The 21449-nt window shown below is 46.0% G+C and overlaps 1 protein-coding gene across 3 annotated transcripts in view; it reads right to left on the bottom strand.

The window, feature by feature from the left end:
* The window catches only part of PHKB (phosphorylase kinase regulatory subunit beta), a 237979-nt gene that overhangs the window by 130247 nt on the left and 86283 nt on the right, over positions 1-21449 (bottom strand). For all 3 annotated transcript variants that reach the window (XM_040329505.1, XM_040329504.1, XM_040329506.1), the window contains one exon: positions 1695-1758. In XM_040329505.1, coding sequence (XP_040185439.1) covers positions 1695-1758 — 64 coding nt within the window. The remainder of the gene's footprint in view (positions 1-1694; positions 1759-21449) is intronic.

Here is a 21449-nt window from a genome sequence, read left to right as displayed (position 1 = left end):
CTTTTAGCCGGCCCTTGGGGCATTATTCTTCTAATGGGGTATTCCCACCATGGAAACCAACTATAGAACATTACTCCTCCCACTGATGGGGCATTATTCCTCCCACTGACACCAATGATGGGACACTATTCCTCCAACTGACACCAATGGTGGGACACTATTCCTCCCACTGACACCAATGATGGGACACTATTCCTCCCACTGAAACCAATGATGGGACACTATTCCTCCCACTGATGGGACACTATTCCTCCCACTGACACCAATGATGGGACATTATTCCTCCCACCGAAACCAATGATGGGACACTATTCCTCCCACTGACACCAATGATGGGACACTATTCCTCCCACTGACACCAATGATGGGACACTATTCCTCCCACTGACACCAATGATGGGACACTATTCCTCCCACTGACACCAATGATGGGACACCATTCCTCCCACTGACACCAATGATGGGTCGCTATGACAGATGGCACTGGTTTGGAAATGACAGATGGCACTGGTAGGTGGCACTGATTGGCAGTGGCAATTGGAACTGGTTGGCACTGGAAGGTGGCAATGATTGGCGGTGGCACTGATATGCACTGGCGGGTGGCACTGGCTGGCAGTGGTGGGTGACACTGGCTGGCAGTGGTTGGCACTGACAGATGGCACCGGCTGGTGGTGGCACTGGCAGGTTTCACACTAAGCCGAGTGCAACTGTAACTGTGTGAAACTAACAGAGGAGGGAGGGAGAGAGAGAGAGAGAGAGAGAGAGAGAGAGAGAGAGAGAGAGAGAGAGAGAGAGAGAGAGAGAGAGAGAGAGAGAGAGGAGCTGTCAGCTCGATGTCGGGGGTGGGCGGGACCCAGCAGCTAAATTACACCAGCCAATGATTGAGCTGCTTTAGAAAAGGGGACAGGGCCATAAACACGTAGAGGCCGGCCCAGATACCATCCCATTGACTGGTGTAATAAAGCTGCTGGGTCCCACCCACCATGGCCGGGTCCCGCCCACCCTCGTCATCGAGCCGACAGCTCCTCTCTGTTACTTGTCAGTTAGTGGAGAAGGGAGGAGGAACGGCGGTCAGTGTAAAATATCGGCCTAATTTTGATAATATTCGGTCGATGACAATTTATCAAAAATGGCCGATATATCGGTCTACCTCTAGTTTATAGTCCCTATAAAAAGATTATAGCAATGTGATTGTATAACCATAAAATGTCCATCCAGAAATGGAAGCTTCCACAAGGGGATTAGAAGAAAAATCCAGCAGGAGCTCCAGAGTATAAAAGAGAAGAGAGGCGCCTCTAAGTGTTGCTAAATGTTGTACCTTCATTAAATGTAACTATATTGCTACACTTAGAGGCGCCTCTCTTCTCTTTTATACCCAGTTGGGACATGACGCTACTTGCATATCAAGTCAAAATGTATTTAGACATTTTGCTTATCTTGCAAAATGCTCTCAAACCAAGTTACTCTCAAACCAAGGTTTTACTTGTATAGGAAAAAAAAGTAAATTTCTTGGTAAGAACTCAGGCTCTAAATGTTTGATCAAACAGGGGTTGTTTTTCTGAAAATTGCGTGCAGATTACATAACCAGCTGAAATAGCGCGGCCTTCTTTAGCTGCGGCTGTCTCGTGTTTCCTTTATGTATTTGTATGAAAATAACACGTTCTCTCTAGAAAAGGAAGAATGAGTAATCTTGCCTGGTTTCCAAAGAGATTGAATCCATCGATGGCTTCAAGAGCAGCCTTGGCCAAGCCGACGGAGCTGGAAGAAAAAAAGAGAAGAGAAGATTAGCAACAATACGAACCTCCTGAAAAGCTGGTCAATATCAACTGGCTTATAATGTATAATTCAGCGGGAACACACAGCGCCGGCTGGATAAACTTCGCTCTCATTACCGCGAGCTGGGAAATTGAATTGTACTGGTCAATAGACAACACTTTACACAACAGTAACAGCCGAATCAAGCGATGCATATGAAGATTGAGGCATATTAGAGAAGAAGAATGGAGGAAAAGTGGTCAATGTTGCCGATAAAGAGCACCTGTCATACACAACAGAAGAAATCTCCCATTAATTGACCAGCCGGAATAGAAAGCTTTATTGCACGGTGCATAAAATCTCACAAGTGGCATTGATTAGAGAAATGTCGCTATAAAAAAAAACGGGCTCTCTCTGTGCTGTAAATATCGCAGGCACTTATATGGGCACTCCGGCAGAATAATAAAAATCTCTATTCAAGCCATTTTAAAGGCTATTGCTTTTATGTGAAGCAGATGGAGCCTGAAAGATTCAGACCCCTCCCCCTCTTCCAGGTTACAGCGATTTCTCTAAGCGAGCAAGATGAACGCAAAAGGAAGTCAAGTGTCTATTTCGGGAAGACTTCACAAGAGGATGCATTACAGCGATTCTAAAGGCAGAATTCATTTTATGCATTAAGATAAAAAAAAAAAAAAAAACTTCAGTGTGCCTCAGCCCCCCTAATACTTACTTGAGCCACATCCCAATCCAGCCATGTGCACGAGAGACTTGGCTGACCAGGGACTCTCCCTCCTCATTGGCTGAGCTAGCAATCAAAGTCAGTGAGCCAATGAGTAGAGAGATGGGGCGGGGCTGAGTCACAGCTCCACGTTTGAATGGTCACACAGCCGCTTGCTGTGGGGTCACTCAGCAGGAGGGAGGGGGCTAGGAGAAGAGGGATCAGAGAAGAGGAGGACCTGGGTTGCCCTGTGCAAATCCATTACACAGAGAACACAAGTATAACATTGTTTATTATTTTTAAACAAAACAAGACAAGACTTTAAAGGATCACTAAAGTAAAAAAAAATTTTTTAAATAACAAACATGTAAGAGCCGGTTCACATTGCGGCGGCACCACTTCAGTGACGAGTCGCCCCAGTGTGAACCGGCTCTTATACTTGCCTCCACTGTGCAGCTCGTTTTGTACAGAGTGGCCCCGAACCTGGTCTTCTGGGGTCCCTCGGCTCCCCCCCGCAAGGACTCAACACCTTCATGCGAGCTTGCATGGTGTTGAGTTCTTGCGGGCACGTTTCCATAGCCGCCGACTGTATCACTCAACCCCGCCCCCGGCGCGCCGCGTCATTGGATGTGATTGACCGCAGCGCGAGCCAATGGCTACGCTGCTTTCAATCAACTAATGAATGAGTCGGGAAGACGGCCGAGAAGCCTGCGCGTTCACGACGCTGGACTTTTGAGGGGTCAGGTAAGGGGGGGGGGGGGGGTTCGGGGGGCCTCTAATCCGCAGATGTTTTTTCACCTTAATGCATAGAATGTATTAAGGTGAAAAATCTTTTACCTTTACAACCCCTTTAAAGCAGGGGTCTCAAACTGGTGGCCCTCCAGCTGTTTCGAAACTACAAGTCCCATCATGCCTCTGCCTGTGGGAGTCAGGCTTGTACCTGTCAGCCTAGCAATGCCTCATGGGACTTGTAGTTTTGCAACAGCTGGAGGGCTGCCAGTTTGAGACCCTTGATAAGGGGAAGTTCGCCATTACAGAAAAATCTGTAAGGTGAACTTACACAGGACCCCTCACATCCCGCTGACCTGCAGCTCGGCGATCTCCCGTTCTGAGCCCCAGTCCGCAAGGCTCTCGGCTCCAGGGCCTAGAAACCCCCCTGGAGTTGAATCTCCTAAACCAAAGATATGCAATTAGCGGACCTCCAGCTGTTGCAGAACTACAAGTCCCATCAGGCATTGCAAGACTGACAGCCACAAGCATGACACCCAGAGGCAGAGGCATGATGGGACTTTTTTGCAACAGCTGGAGGTCCGCTAATTGCATATCCCTGTCCTAAACATACCCCATCAGGAGGGACTTTTAGGTGCATTCGAATTGGTCGGCACCGTCACATGAGAGGCATTGACCAATCAGAACCCGAGCAGCCCGTCCTCTCAGCGGGGAAGAAGAATCTGTAAGGGGAACTTAGAAAGGACCCCATCCTTACCCCATCATTTCCGCTGACCTGCAGCGCATCAATCTCCCGTTCTGAGCCCCGGTATAACCGTGAGGCCACCTCCTATTCATGCATCCGGCCCCTTTCAGGTCGCCGGGCGCATGAATTACAGCGGCAGTTTTGTTTTTCTTTTATGCACCCGATATCTAGCCAGAGCCTCCAATAGGCTTCAAAATAGGGTGGGCTCAAGTAGTCGCAGAGAGTGCGCTCCGATCCAACCCAGGTGTGTTACAACTGTTGAAACACTGACACTCAATCAGGCCAATCAGAGGCAGGTGCGAGACCAGCTTTTCGATTCGCCGAAAAGAGAAGACCCCCGATTGGCCAATGAGGAGGGGAGGAAACGGAAGCCGCCGCCGCCGCCGTGATGACCTGTGGAGAGCAGGAGAACGGGAGGCTGTCGCCGCCGAGCAAGGATAGCCGTCAGCGATGGGGTAAGATGCGACGACCGACTGGGGGGTTAGTTACAAATTTAAAATAAACATTGTTGCGGCCGGTGGAATATTTTTTTGGGGGGGGGGGGGGCAGTATGCCACCCCCACCCTGTGACATGTTTATTCAAAGTTGTAACACTTGCAGACCTGTTTGGACATGTTTAGTCGTCACTCGGCATCTCCTGCGCACAGAGATCGCTGACTTGATAAATGCAGTTGGGACTCGGAGAGAAAGTAAGCGGCACAGCTGAGGTTTTTACTTTAAGTAGGGCAACATGACATCGGCTGTTAATGTCACATTCGGGTTGGAGTGACATTTTGCCCACTCAATCCTTTTGCGCTGAATCTCAGGAGACAATCAGTTTGAAGGATAAAGTGCTTCTGTTGGAAAGTGTGTAATTTGTACGTAGCTTATAATGGAATGATCTGACAGGAGCGTATGTGCCGGGGAAAATACCTAATGCGGCTCCGTTTGACATTAATTCTGTATTGTGCTGTTGGTAATAGAGACTACACAGTCCAAGGACCTTTGGTAATAAAGCACAACAGCATCGTGATAAACTACTGCCAGGGTCACTGTGTTACTTAACCACTTAAGACCCGGACCAAAATGCAGGTAAAGGACCCGGACAGTTTTTGCGATTCGGCACTGCGTCGCTTTAACTGACAATTGCGCGGTCCTGCGACGTGGCTCCTAAACAAAATTGGCGTCCTTTTTTCCCCACAAATAGAGCTTTCTTTTGGTGGTTTTTGATCACCTCTGCGGTTTTTATTTTTTGCGCTATAAACAAAAATAGAGCGACAATTTTGAAAAAAATGCAATATTTTTTCCTTTTTGCTATAATAAATATCCCCCAAAAATATATAAGAAATCTATTTTTTTCCTCAGTTTAGGCCGATACGTATTCTTCTACCTATTTTTGGTATAAAAAAAAAAAAAAAACGCAATAAGCGTTTATCGATTGGTTAGCGCAAAATTTATAGTGTTTACAAAATAGGGGATAGTTTTATTGCATTTTTATTAATATTTTTTTTTTTTACTACTAATGGCGGCGATCAGCGTTTTCTTTTGTGACCGCGACATTATGGCGGACACTTCGGACAATTTTGACACATTTTTGGGACAATTATTTTCACAGCAAAAAAATGCATTGTTTACTGTGAAAATTACAATTGCAGTTTGGGAGTTAACCACAAGGGGGCGCTGAAGGGGTTAAGTGTGACCTCATATGTGTTTCTAACTGTAGGGGGGCGGGGCTGGACGTGTGACATCATTGATCGTGTTTCCCTATATTAGGGAACACACGATCAATGACAGCGCCACAGTGAAGAACGGGGAAGCTATGTTTACACACAGCTCTCCTCGTTCTTCAGCTCCGGGGACCGATCGCGGGACTCCAGACAACAAACTTTGCACACTTATAGAGTGGGCTACATCTGTGCCAAGTTTTGGGTCTATAGGACCTACGACCGGGCTGGCACTGGGTCCCCAAAATAACTGGAGAAATTACCGTTTAACATAGGAGTTTATGGAAGGGGTGCCCGGCTTTGAAAAATCGGTGCTCCCCGGCCGTAGGTCCCCCGGACAACAAACGTTGCACACTTGTAGAGGAAGAGTGGGGCCAAGTTTTGGGTTCAGGGGACCTACGGCCAGCCGGTACCGGGTCCCCAAAGTCCAGGAGATCAGGTGCAAAAAGGTGACTCGAGTATAAGTAGAGGGGGGCATTTTCAGCACAAAAAAAATGTGCTGAAAAACTCGGCTTATACTCGAGTATATACGGTAATTTTCCATTTTAAAACGGAATGGATTGTTTTAGAAGGTGATCGTTTACAATCACTAACATCTTTTCAGTTTTCTCCAAAACCAAGTTGTTAGGTGTGAAGTTTAAGCCTCCTTTCACACTTATACGACTTTAAGTCGTATTTTCAATGACTACCGTTCATACTGGCACGACTTTAAGTTGTGCCTACTTCAAAGTAGTCCTTGCACTACTTTGGTCCGATTTTGATGCCACTTACACAGGCATTCATTGAAATCGCGGCCGCGAATCGCAGTGAAATCGCGGTAGAATCGCACGACTTTGAAGTCGTACAAGTGTGAAAGGGGGCTTAGCAGCATCTTAATTTACAGATGGCTGGCGGAGATGACACTTTGCCAAAGCAAACTTGTTTAAAGCGTTTTACTTAAGAAAAAAAATAAAAAAACCCGCCCCATGAATACAATTTAATATGTATACGCCGCTATTTATGGAGCGGTGACAGGATGACATCTGTACAATAATTAGACAATTCCAGATTGGTCCTTTTTCCTTTTTTTTTTCCTTAGCGCAGAGCCATTCAAGTAATTAATCACATTATTGTCGGCAGTTTGCAACATTACGATACAATTAAAATGAAGAATCTCTGTGGACAGATTCCAGGTAAGATTAGGAAGATAAACCGGGCTGTAATTTAATACAATATTTTACCACGCTGTACACGTTTATTGTTTGTTGATTTAGGTCCTTTGAAGAAAAGGCAATTACGGCAGAAAGAGGAGATGATGAATAGATCCGAGGAACAATGAAGACCCCCAAATCTCTGGCCTAATCCACTCTCACTTTTCTATACAAATATTCCACAAGGAAGTTCTGTGTTTGTCAATATAAAAAAGGGATGAGACTCAGAAGAGAATTATTTTAATCAATTACAACCATTTTGTATGGAAAAGACGCAGCCTAATTGCCGAGCGAGGGTAACCTTATTCCCCGTCCAGAGACCCAATAACACAGAGAAGAGAAGTTCCAGCCTGTACTTGCCGCCCGCCAATGACAAATTGACGTCGGCAAAGTGGTTTCAGCGGGTCAGGAGGAGGAGCCAACATTGGGTCAGGAGGAGGAGCCAACATTGGGTCAGGAGGAGGAGCCAACATTGGGTCAGGAGGAGGAGCCAACATTGGGTCAGGAGGAGGAGCCAACATTGGGTCAGGAGGAGGAGCCAACATTGGGTCAGGAGGAGGAGCCAACATTGGGTCAGGAGGATGAGCCAACATTGGGTCAGGAGGAGGAGCCAACATTGGGTCAGGAGGAAGAGCCAACATTGGGTCAGGAGGAAGCGCCAACATTGGGTCAGGAGGAAGAGCCAACATTGGGTCAGGAGGAGGAGCCAGCATTGGGTCAGGAGGAAGAGCCAACATTGGGTCAGGAGGAAGAGCCAACATTGGGTCAGGAGGAAGAGCCAACATTGGGTCAGGAGGAAGAGCCAACATTGGGTCAGGAGGAGGAGCCAACATTGGGTCAGGAGGAGGAGCCAACATTGGGTCAGGAGGAGGAGCCAACATTGGGTCAGGAGGAGGAGCCAACATTGGGTCAGGAGGAGGAGCCAACATTGGGTCAGGAGGAGGAGCCAACATTGGGTCAGGAGGAGGAGCCAACATTGGGTCAGGAGGAGGAGGAGCCAACATTGGGTCAGGAGGAGGAGCCAACATTGGGTCAAGAGGAGGAGCCAACATAACGTACCTCCCATAGGACTAAAGTGTACTTGAAAAATGCCAGAAAAGGCACAAAGAAAAAAAAAAAAAAACATATCCAAAAACAGAGTTGGGGGCAAACTGCTCTATTGTTTAAAACCTAGCTGGATTCTCCATTTTCTCTATTGGCTCATTAAAAAATGCCAAAGCTCAAAAATGCTTTAAAAACACTGTTAAAAAAAAAAAAAAAAAACGCCTGAAAACTCACTCAAAAAACGAGACACTCAGGTGTTAATGCAGCCTAAGTAAAGAGCAAAGCTTTTTAGTGTTGCCCAGGAGTCTCAGACATGACAAGCAGACTTTGACCATGTCGGAGCTCTGCCATTCTGCAATACCCACCCACAATGGAATGCAGGGGTCTAACAAACAATAGAAACTCGATTTCCCTGTGTAATGGGGAAAGGAGAGAGATCCGACTTGAACCTAAAGTCAATGGGCCAGATTCAGAACGGAGATACGACGGCGTATCTCCGGATACGCCGTCGTATCTCTGCGCGCGGGCCGTCGTATCTATGCGACTGATTTAGAGAATCAGTTACGCATAGATTTCCCTAAGATCCGACCAGCGTAAGTGTCTTACACCACCGTATCTTAGGCTGCATATTTACGCTGGCCGCTAGGTGGCGCTTCCGTATAGTTATGCGATGAATATGCTAATTAGGTATTTACGCCAATTCAGAAACGTACGTCCGGCCGGCGCATTTTTTTACGTTGTTTACGTTAGGCTTTTTTCGGCGTAAAGTTACCCCTGCTATATGAGGCGTATCCTATGTTAAGTATGGACGTCGTTCCTGCGTCGAGTTTTGAACATTTTACATTGTTTGCGCAAGTCGTTCGCGAATACGGCTGTACGTAAGTTACGTTCACGTCTAAAGCAATGACGACTTGCGTCGTAATTTCAAGCACGCGCACTGGGATTTTTTCACGAACGGCGCATGCGTCGTTCGTAAAAAACTTCAAATACGCGGGGTCACAGTTAATATACATAAAACACGCGCACATCGTCCCCATTTGAATTAGGCGGGCTTACAACGGACCAAATATGTTACGCCGCCGTAACTAAGGGCGCAAGTTCTTTCTGCATACGGAACTTGCGCCCTAAGTTACGGCGGCGTACCGTATCTGAGATACGTTACGCCGTGCCAACAGATACTGCAATGTATCTGAATCCGGCCCAATGTCTGCCTGCTGAATGTGCCAATTTTAGAGACTCCTGGGCAACGTCCGAGAGTAAAGGGCCTAGAATTCATTCATTTGGCTGTAGGCCACGCCCTCATACCCATCAGCCTCACAGAGCAGGTACTCCCACTGAAAGCCTGATTTCTGCTTGTTGGTTTGTAGCAGCTCAGGACGACAAAAAATAAAAAAAAGGACAATGTAAGTGACCCAAGGTGCGTTATTTCATACAAATCCCTTCTCTGTAACATAGAATTTCTCTTTTAGCAACTGTGGCAAGAAGAAGAAAAGTAACATTTTACCCAGAGACTCCCACATTACTTCCCCAGTGACATTAATATCTAAACAAAGGACGTCTGCCTTTCTTTCCTCTTTCTTCCTTGCAGTCCCTTTTGAAAAGTCAAAGCAGAGCAGCTTCGGATTCTAAACACATCCGCGGCCAATCAGGAGCCGGGCAAGACAGTCGGTGTATCAGAACAGCGGCAAGGAAGAATTTATCCCTCGGTAGAGAACACCAGCCGTGCTTTAAGGATGATAAATCATTAATGTGTCAACAGTAGTTTTTTAATTTTAATAAATAATCCTGGAGCAGAGCGGAGCTGGAATAATAATGAGGGGACCACGCAGTGTTTGGGTTGTGGGTAGATTGGATGAGATTAATATTCTAGTCGGCATCTCACGCGTTACTGCAGCAGGATGTGTAGAAGATACGAGCCCCTCTCGGCTCTGCCGGCTGCCTGAGTCTGGTTAGTGACATACCAGCAGGCTGACCACATCTCTCTGTGCCAGGTAGGGACAAGGGCATCAGGATGCTGAATACTGGGAATGGCAATTTCCTATAACCAAGCACAATATTGCTTGTTTTCTCTCCTCTTAGCAAAAAGCTGGTTTGATTAGTCAATTCAATACCGGGTACTTTCACCCCCTTTCTGCCCAGGCCAATTTTCAGCGCTGTCACAGTTTGAATGAGAATTGCAACACTGACCCCCCCAATAATTATTTTTTTGGACAGATAGAGCTTTCTTTTAGTGGTATTTATTCACCACTGTATTTTTTTATTTTTTGCTAAACGAATGAAAAAATAAATGAAAATTTAGAAAAAATAAAATAAAAAAAAACCCTCAGTGCGCCGACGAGGCTGCACTGAGGGGCGCCGACGAGGCTGCACTGAGGGACGCCGACGAGGCTGCACTGAGGGACGCCGACGAGGCTGAATAAATGACTTGTATAGCGCTACTCATGCGAACTGAATCGCCTCTGGGTGCTTTTTCCAGCCAGTGTCTGCTTGGCTGGTGCGGTCATTTTACCCCGTAGGATCGTGACACGCTTGGGACACACAGTCATACACACAGATATACATATATATACTGGGCCAATTTGGACAAGATCCAATTTACCTACCAGCATGTCTTTGGAGTGTGGGAGGAAACCGGAGTACCCGGAGGAAACCCACGCAGGCACAGGGAGAACATGCAAACTCCAGGCAGATGGGGTCGTGGTCGGGATTCGAACCAGCGACCCTAGGCTGCACTGATGAAGCTGCGTTGATGGATACTGTTGAGGGGGCACTGATAAACTGCATCGATGGGGCTGCACTGATAATTAGTGCCCTGGTTATCAACGTAAACAATGTACTGGTCTTTCCAGTTATTGGCTCCCTTTTTTTATGCAGGCACCGCACATGAGGAAAAGACTGCCGATAACCAGCAAGTCTGTTTACATGTGATCAGTTATGATTGGACACAGCTAATCACATGGTAAAGGGCCACTGTGACTGGCTCTTTACCCCAATTTGTGATCAGCACACAGCAGTGACAGAGCACGCCTGATACATGCTGTAGCTATCTTTCGGGTTTAGCGTGGTCAGCAAGTGGTTAAAAGTAGATAAAATCGCAGTACCTTCAATTAAACACCGTGGTGTCAACATACATGGGAGAAAAATTAAAAGTAAATTTAAAGGCTAACTAAATTTCATCCTTGACTCGAATAATCCCCATGTTTTATCCATTCCCCCTATAAAACACAATTTTTTTTTTTTTCATTCCTGTTGTGCATCTCAGTGCTGTTGCTCTAAGAAAAGGGCCAAATCAAATGAATATATGGTGTGACTACTCTTATGGTTCAAGCCAGCATCAATTCTTACATGTGCACAAAGTTAGGGATTTTGAAGGATAAGAGTCAGGTGGATGATTAACCACTTATATCAAGCAGGAGCTAATGATCATCAATTTCATATGTAGGTTGAAACATAGTCATTAAAGGGGTTGTATGTTTTTTTTAAATTACAAACATGTCATACTTACCTCTACTGTGCAGTTCGTTTTGCACAGAGTGACCCCGATCCTCCTGTTCTGGGGTCCCTCAGCGGCTGTCTTGGCTCCTCCATGCAATAGCTAACCCCCCCTCTGGGAAGCTCTATCCCAAGGGGGTTAGCTTGCGGGCACTCTCCCTGTCATACACTCGGCGTCCATAGACACAGTGTATGACTCGGTCCCGCCCCCCCCGCTGCGCTGCTATCAATCTATCCAATCACCGGCCAGACTCCATGGAGAAGGTAAGTAAACGGGAGGGCTGGGGGACTGGTGATTGCCAGGTGTTTTTTCACCTTAATTCATAGGACACATTAGGGTGAAAAAACACAAACCTTTACAACCCCTTTTAAGTGAAGCAGCAAAAGCTGTGTAAAAGGTTTAAAACTGGATGAGGAACAGACAAACTCTGCTATTAAGGTGAGGTTGTGCAAGACAGTTTCATGTCACAGGTCATGCACCATTTCAAGAATGAGCACAGCAAAAAGACACAAGCTAGTTATAATGCATCAGCAAAGTCTCTCCCAGTCAAAGATTTGAAAGCAGACTGGGGTTTTAAGATGTGCTGTTCAAGTTCAAAGAATCGGGCAATGCCGAGGACTGTAGATGCAGTGGTAAGGCCAAAGAAAGACACATCATGCTTTCTTCCCTTCAACGTCAGACGATGTTCATCAGTGCCATCAGCACAGAACTGGTGGAAACAAGTGGGATCCAGGTACACCCATCTACTGTTCAGGGAAGTCTGGCCAGAAGTGGTCTTCAATAATGTCAGCTGAAAGCAGAAGGTGGACATCCAGGCAGTTCTACAGATTATGACATTTCCGCCTTACAGTAGCAATACACATTTTTGTCAGCTTTGGAAAGAGACGGGTAGGTTTAGACCTTGACAAATTTTTTTATTGCGGTCTTCCTTCTAAGGAGATTCATCCTATTTGTCCTGGTGGCCACTGTCACAGGAACAGAAAGTGATGGAAGACGCAAAATGTTATTGCCGTCACTCGAACAAGAGGTGAGAAGCAATTTTTATTGCCATCACCTGTTTCCTTGACAGTTGTCTAAAGAGTTCCCCCCCCCCCCCCCCCCCCTCACTTTGGAGAGATTTTCTCTCACTTTCTGTTGAGTCTGAAAGAAAGAAAGAAAGAAAGAAAGAAAGAAAGAAAGAAAGAAAGACACCCTACACTATTCAAAACTAGAAGAATGGTTATAGAGATGCATTAGCTCGGCCCCTCCCTTTTAACAAGATTACATGACCAATGCCTGGAAATTAGGCTTTTTTTTAAAGTGCAAACTGGCCTTGCAGTATGTATGCATGTGCATGCCTGTAATATGGACATCCGATGACAAGCTTCTTTGCAGGAAAGGCACAGAGTTACTTATTTTATAATAAACTACAGAGGTTAGGCTGCATGTATATAATACATTGAGAGCAGGAACTCCAGTTGTTGCTGATGTCCATTTGGTGAGCGGTTCCCTTTAAAACCCGTCACCTAATATCAGACACAGAAGGCCACTGACAAAGTAAGGTTACCATTAGAGTGCCCCTGTGGTGAACAGTTCCCTTTAAAACCCATCGCTGAATATCAGATACAGAAGGCCACTATGACAAAGTAAGGTTACCATTAGAGTGCCCCTGTGGTGAACAGTTCCCTTAAAAACCTATCGCAGCATACCAGATACAGAAGGCCACTATGACAAAGTAAGGTTACCATTAGAGTGCCCCTGTGGTGAACAGTCCCCTTTAAAACCCATTGCTGCATATCAGATACAGAAGGCCACTATGACAAAGTAAGGTTACCATTAGAGTGCCCCTGTGGTGAACAGTCCCCTTTACAACCCATCGCCGCATAGCAGATACAGAAGGCCACTATGACAAAGTAAGGTTACCATTAGAGTGCCCCTGTGGTGAACAGTCCCCTTTAAAACCCATCGCCGCATATCAGATACAGAAGGCCACTATGACAAAGTATGTTTACCGTTAAAAGGTGCCCCTATTTAATTTGTTTCTTTTATTCAGGACACAGATTGGGAAGGATGTAAAGAACACTTTTCATGTACTGGAAGATTGTGAAGAATAATTGCTCTCTGTTCACAGTAGAAAATCCCATTATTTCATAGTGTTGGCTTTCATACGTACACAGGCCTCATTAATATCAGTGACAGAGGTAACAATGTTTTTTGGTTTACCTGGGAACGAGCTGAGCCAGCAACAGCGCCAGCCAGTAACCGCACAGGCCAGCAATAAATTAATAAGCTAAAGTGCTTTTTCTTGCTGTCCTATTTATTATCTGCAGGCTGCTCGCTATTTGGTGTTCGGTTTACGGAATCAAAATGAAAACAAGCCCATATTTCTCCCGGCTTTAAATAGACACCTCATGTGTGCGACAGATGTACACATTTCATTTAGCAGAATGCAGGAATATTAATAGATCCGCAGGTAGCGCGTGTTCATTAAGTATTCTGACACTGATTTAACGCAGAAAGGCTTTGCTTTACTTAGCAATTCAGCAGCAATGTTGTTTTACAGCCGAGACACTTTATAAGTGTGCTGAACCCGGATGAGGTCACATGCGCAGGAGAGCTTAGGCTCATAACTAGCAAACAACACAAAGTGAGTGCACCAACCTAGTACATTATCTTAGTAAACAATTTATTAGTAAAACTGGACAAATTATATACTCACAAAAGCAAGTGTATGTAAGCTCACCAATGGATCCCAAAAACAGACATCTAATCCCCAGCACTTAGGCCTCATGCATACGAGATAATTAGAAAAACGAGCTGCAAAGCCACTACCAACAGAAAGTGTCTGTAAAAACGTGCTTTTAGTGGCTTTTTACATTGGTGTTAATGCACGTTTAGCCACGTTATCTTTTAGCAGCATTACTCTGCCTCTATTAAAAATCAATGGTTCCCTATGAGGGCCCATTGATTTGAATAGAAGTAGCACCACAAGTCGGATCATGATGATCCAACTTGCGGTGTGGCTTGTGGACTGAGGATCCTGAAGGGGAACCCTGCGGTCTGGTAAGGATTTTTAAGGGGAACCCTACGCCATAAAACGGCATGGGGTCCCCCCCAAAATCCATACCAGACCCTTATCCGAGCACGCAGCCCAGCAGGTCAGGAAAGGACTAGGGCCACTCTCTCCTGCACCATACCTGGCCAAATGCCCTCAACATGGGGGCAACAAGGGCCTCGTCCACACAACTCTGGCTATTGCTTGTCAGGGTCTTTGGGCAGGGGGCTTATCAGAAGACAAGGATCGGGGCCACTCTGTGCAAAACGAGCTGCACAGAGGAGGTAAGTATGACATGTTTTTTTTTTTTTAAAGTGAAGCTTTACAATAACTTTAAGGCAGGTGTCCTAATACTTTTGACAATATAGGGCCATATTCTCAAAGAATTTACGCCGGCGTATCAGCAGATACGCCAACGTAAGTCCGATTCTAAGGCCGTCCTATGTTTAAGTGTATTCTCAAACTGAGATACACTTAAACATGCCTAAGATACGACGGCCTGCGCCGTTGTATCTTAGGCTGCAATATCTACGCTGACCGCTAGGTGGCGTTTCCTTTGCGGTCAGCGTAGAATATACAAATGACTAGTCACGCCGATTCTCTAACGTACGCTTGCCCGTCGTAGTGATTTTACGTCGTTTCCGTAAGCGATACGCGGCGTAAAGATAAACATGCCCCCTAGGTGGCGTACTCAATGTTAAGTATGGCCGTCGTTCCCGCGTCGAAATTTGAAAATTTAACGTCGTATGCGTAAGTCGTCCATGAATGGCGATGGACGCCCTTTACGTTACCGTCAAAACAAATGACGTCCGTGAGACGTCATTTAGCGCAATGCACGTCGGGTAATTTACGAGCGCGCCTAATTTAAATGATCCACGCCCCCTACCAGGATCATTTGAATTAGGAGTGCTTGCGCGGGTGGACTTTACGCTACGCCGCCGCAAGTTTACAGGCAAGTGGTTTGGGAATCAGGCACTTGCCAGTTAAACTTGCGGCGGAGTAACGTAAAGGACATACGTTACACCGCCGGAGATCTCTAAGAATATGGCCCAGAGTGTATATCTACTTTAGAGCTACATTGAATATAGACATACTATGGAGGTGAGATGTAAGGAAATAATGCATTGTTTGTAAATGATTATTGCCATAACGAGTGATTCTATATGGTCTAGATGTGTATGCAATGCCCAGAGAGCCTGCAGACCATCCAACACCATTATTAGGATCAATGAAATAACAGTAATTAGCCAACCAAAATCTAAATCAGGCCAAGTAACATTTAGCCCAGACATTGATTGGTTAGGATGAATACAGACTCCTTCACACATATCAAGAGATCTTCTTTTATCTTTGGGTACAATGAGCATTATAATGAAGAGACGACACATTAAAAATCCAGCGAGTTAAACCGACATCACTACCACTGCTAATGTCACCGCTATTACACATTATTAACGCTCCGCAATGACTTCCAAAACTTTCTCTGCTTTATGTAGAAACATTAAAATCTCATCTAACTCTTCCCCGGCAACACGACTCCGAGGCTAATGAAGCAGAAACGACATTTAAATGTATTACATGGCAAGCTGCAGTGATGGCTTTCAGACGACGCTCTGTAATGAGAGAGCGGGAATATCTCTGGGTGTTACAGATCCTTCAGTCCCATCCTGAACACAACACCGAGAAGAGTCCAGACAAGGAACGGAAAACCACACCAAGCATACAAAGAAGAACATGAATGCCTGTGGAAGACTCAACTCACATGATCAGGCTGGGTTCACACTACTACACTACTTTCATCCTACTTTGCTCTGCTACATTGGTCCTACATCCATCCTACTTTCATGAACAGGATACTACTTTGGTCCGACTTCAATGATATTCAATGGGCCTGAAGTAGGATCAATGTAGGACCAAAAGTAGTACAGGGAGCATTTTCAAAGTCGGACCGACTTGTGTAGGACGCTACAAGACGCTCTCATAGGGAAACATTGAACACAGAGCAAAGTAGGATGAAAGTAGTGTAGTAGTGTGAACCCAGCCTCAGAAGTGAAAAGGGATTAGTTCACCTGTACAAAAAAAAAAAAACTACCTGCATTGGAAAGGGGCGTCTGTAGATAAAAACTATGTCCCAGATTCACGTACGACTTACGCCCACGTATCTCCTGATACGCCGCCGTATCTATGCGCGTGATTCAGGAAACAAGATACGCCTGAATTTTGGCTTGATACGACCGACGTAAGTCTCCTACGCCGTCGTATCTTGGGCGCATATTTACGCTGGCCGCTAGGGGCGCTTCCATTGATTTACGCATCGAATATGTAAATGACCTAGATACGCCGATTCACGAACGTACTTGCGCCCGTCGCAGTAAGCTACGCCGTTTACATAAGGCGTACGTCCGGCGTAAGTTTACCCCTCATAAAGCAGGGGTAAGTCATGTTAAGGTATGGGCTCGGGAACAGCGTCGTATTTTACGTAAGTCGTACGTGAATGGGGCTGGGCGTAAGTTACGTTCACGTCGTACGCATTGAGCCGTCGTATCTTAGGGAGTATATGCGACGTGATTCTGAGCATACGCCGTTCGATCGGCCATTCATTTACATGGGTGACGGTTAATTTCAATACATCACGCCCACTACCTGCCTACTTTGAATTAGGCGGGCTTACGCCGGCCCATTTACGATACGCCGGCGCAAATATGGGAGCGAGTGCTTTGTGAATACTCAGCTTGCCTCTCAATGTTACGTCGGCGTAGCGCATACGAGATGTGTTACGCCGACACAAAGATACGCCGATGTACCTGAATCTGGCCCTAATTGTTCAGCTTTGACCAAGGTTTAATAATACTCTTTTCTATAGATGTGGGCCATATACACTCACGGCCACTTTATTAGGTACACCTTGCTAGTTACATATTTCATCAGGTTGAAAAAAGACACAAGTCCATCCAGTTCAACCAAAAAAAAAAAAAAAACTCCCACATACCCAATTATATACCCACAACTGATCCAGAGGAAGGCGTAAAAACCCCAGCAGAGCCATGATCCAAATTGCTACAGCAGGGGAAAAAAATCCTTCCTGATCCCCCGAGAGGCAATCGGATTTTCTCCGGATCAACTTCACCTATAAATGTTACTACCCAGTTATATACATTTAGAAAAGTATCCAGGCCTTTCTTAAAGCAATCTACTGAGCTGGCCACCTCTGGAGGGAGTCTATTCCACATTTTCACAGCTCTAATGCTGTGTACACACGATCGGTCAAACCGATGAGCATGGTCTGATGGACCGTTTTCATCGGACCAAACCGATCGTGTGTAGGCCCCATCAGTTATTTATCCATAGGTTAAAAAAAATTATTTTTTTTTTAAAAAATTCACGCATGCTCAGAATCAAGTCGACGCATGCTTGGAAGCATTGAACTTAATTCTTTTCAGCACATCGTTGTGTTTTACGTCACCGTTTTCTGACACAATAGTTTTTTTAACTGATGGTGTGTAGGCACGACTGACCATCAGACCGTTTTCATCGGATGGACCGATCGTGTGTACAGGGCATTACTGTGAAGAAACCTTTCTGTATTTGGAGATTTATAGGTAGATTCACATAGATTGCCGCAACTTTGCGGTGGCGTAGCTTAAGGCATTTAAGCTACGCTGCCGTAAGTTAGCGAGGCAAGTACATGATTCACAATGTACTTGCCTGCTAAGTTACGGCGGCGTAGCCGAAAGCGGGCGGGCGTAAGGGCGCCCAATTCAAATGTGTGTAAGGGGGCGTGTTTTATGTCAATGGGGCTTGACCTTACGTTTTTGACGTTTTTTTCGAACTGCGAATGTGCCGGGCGCCTACATTTCCCAGTGTGCATTGCGGCTAAGTAAGCCGCATGGGCCTATTGATTTCGACGTGGACGTAAACAACGTAAATCCCTATTCACGGACGACTTACGCAAACAACGTAAAAATTTCGAATTGGGAACGGCGAATATACTTAATATTACTATTCCATCTATTAGATGGAATAACTTTAGGCCTGATAATGCCTTACGGAAACGGCGTAAATGTACTGCGGCGGCCGGGCGTACGTTCGTGAATCGGCGTATCTACTAATTTACATATTCTACGCCGACCGCAATGGAAGCGCCACCTAGCGGCCAGCCTCAATATTGCAACCTAAGATAGGACGGCGCAAGCCTTCGTATCTTAGATATGTTTAAGCGTATCTCCGTTTGAGAATACACTTAAACATAAGTCGGCGTAGATTCTGAGTTAGGTCGGCTTATCTACTGTTAAGCCGGCCTAACTCTTTCTGAATCTACCTAGAAATCTCTTTCCTCTAGATGTAAAGAGTGCCCCCGTGTCCTCAGTGTTAACCATAAAGTGAATAACTCAACACCAAGTTCACTATATGGACCCCTTATATATATTTGTACATGTTGATCATATCCCCCCTTAATCTCCTCTTCTCAAGAGAGTATAAATTCAGTTCCTCTAATCTTTCCTCATAGGTGAGCTCCTCCATTCCTCTTATCAGTTTGGTTGCCCTTCTCTGCACTTTCACTAGTTCCCCGATATCCTTTTTGAGAACTGGGGCCCAAAACTGAACTGCATATTACAGATGAGGTATCGGGTTGGACCCCCTTTGGCCTTCATTCTTCGTTTTATAGATTCAATAAAATGTTGGAAACGTTCCTCAGAGATTTGAGTCCATAGTTGACATGATAGCATCAATCAGTTGCCGCAGATTTCTCGGTTGCCCTTCCATGATGCCACTATCCTGTTTCACCACATGCCAAAGGTGCTCTATTGGAAGAGATGTGGTGAGTGAAGAGGCCATTGGAGTACAGGGACCTCATTGTCCAGTGGTGAGATGATTGGAGCTTTGTGACATGGTACATTATCCTGCTGGAAGGAACCATCAGAAGATGGGGACACTGTAGTCATAAAGTTACCTAGTTACATAGTTAGTCAGGTTGAAAACAAAAAAGACACAAGTCCCATCTAGTTCAACCCCAAAAAATAAATAAATGCACTGATTAGTGTGTAAATGACACCGGCAGGGAAGGGGTTAACCACTAGGGGCAAGGAAGGGGTTAAGTGTGTCCTAGGGAGTGATTTTAACTGTGTGGGGCCTGGGCTACCAGTGACATGACATTGATCACTGCTCCTGATGACAGGGAGCAGATGATCAGTGTCCTGTCACAAGGCAGAACAGGGAAATGCCTTGTTTACACAGGCACCTCCCTGTACTGGAGCTCCGCGACCCGATTGCGGGACAATGGCAAACAGAGTCCACAGGTCCCGTGGGCACGGTCACCGTGCTCACGGCGGCAAAGGGACATACAGGCACGTCTCTGCACAGCCGTGCCATTCTGCCGATGTAAATGTTCGTGCGGCAGTCGCCAAGTGGTTAAGGCAACAATAATGCTGGCCGGGAATCCAAGCTTTTCTTGCAAAGCTGTGCATACAGATGGCCATTCAAAAGAACCGCCCTTCTTTTGAATGGCAAGAACGCAGTGATGTCATCGACTACTACGAGCCGGCGCTCTTTACATTCGATGCCGTCGCGGCCATCTACCTACACTCCACACTAAACTTGTATGCGCGGGTTTACCTGGGACAGGTAAGCATACAGACAACCAGTTTTCTCGGCAGGAAACACTCTGCCGGGAAACCCAGACGAGAAAATAGAGAGCAGGGTTCTCTATTTACCCGTCGGGATTCTCGGCTGTTTTCCTAACGGGAAAACGGATAGGGAGCATACACACGGCCGGGATTCCCGGCCAAATGCTCTCTTGGCAGTTTTCCTGCCGGGAAAACCGGTCACCTGTACGAGGCTTGACACGCCTACATTAGAGGGTCAGTCTGTACAAGACTGCATTTTCGGTTGTTCTGCATAAACGGGCATTAGAAAAACACAAACAACTATCTTGTAGCTAATCCTTTACCTATCGTTGGCCAAGCTTCTGTATTCAGCAGCTTCTATTCCTACACTCACAGGTGATGTATTGAGCACAGGCCAAGTCAAATCAACCATTTCTCGGCCTGACACTTCTGCAAGATACAAGGTAATCCTATTTTATACTGAACTTGTGTTCATTTACTACTGCAAAACTATCTTTTCAGATTTAGCTGTCTGTTCTCGGAAAGATTGGTCTGGGTGGCTGTAATCTCCATCCTGGCTTACAGAAGAGTCAGGGAAAAGACAAATAAGCCAAGAAACATAATAGAGCCCGGCTTTGTTGTAAACTAGCAAATTAGGAAAGCAGAGGCAACAATTCTAGGATCCGTGTCAAGAGAAATATTATGTTATATGTCCAACCACTTCAGTTCCCACAGCTGTACACCACTTATGGATAATGGCAATTTTTACATTTCTATTGCGGGCCTACTGGTTCGACAAAAACGTTGCCATTATTTACGATATTAAAGTATTACATATATGTTTTTTTTTTCGTGACATACAAAGCAGTACTTAGGCAGAACTGTCTGATGAAAACTATTATTTATCCTAAGCAACCTAGAGACTGTAGAGAGGGGCTCTGCAAGCCGTCTATCGCTATCGCCCACGGGTAGCCAACCAGTGGATTGTGACCACGGGCTCTGCCTCCGCGGCTCTTATTGTAACTGCAAAGCGGAGAGCGGGAGGCAGCATAGTGCTGGAAGGAGGGCGGAAGCTCCCCCCGTGATTGGTTGCCAAGCGTTCCAAGCAACCAATCATAGGCTTGCCATCATAAACCCTGTGAGTTCCCGCTCTCACCTTTCACCCAACATACCATCTCCCGATCTCCGCTGGACACACGCTGGCAGGTAGAAAGCGCTGATGTAGGGAGGGGTAATGGGAGGATGATGTGATGGGACAAAGGAAACTCTGTTGGAGGGGGAACAGAGGACCACTACAGTGCGTGCGTGTGTGTGTGTGTGGGGGGGGGGGGGGTTGTTGTGACGAGAAATACACAGGGGACACTGCTTTGGGGGATGGGGAAACCGAGGACAATGCTATAGGGGGTGATGTGAAAGGGGGGCAGAGGACACGGTT

Source organism: Rana temporaria, chromosome 11 (genome assembly GCF_905171775.1).
Source record: "Rana temporaria chromosome 11, aRanTem1.1, whole genome shotgun sequence".
In the NCBI taxonomy this organism is placed as follows: Eukaryota; Metazoa; Chordata; class Amphibia; order Anura; family Ranidae; genus Rana; species Rana temporaria.
This window is presented reverse-complemented; position numbering and strand designations above follow the sequence as displayed.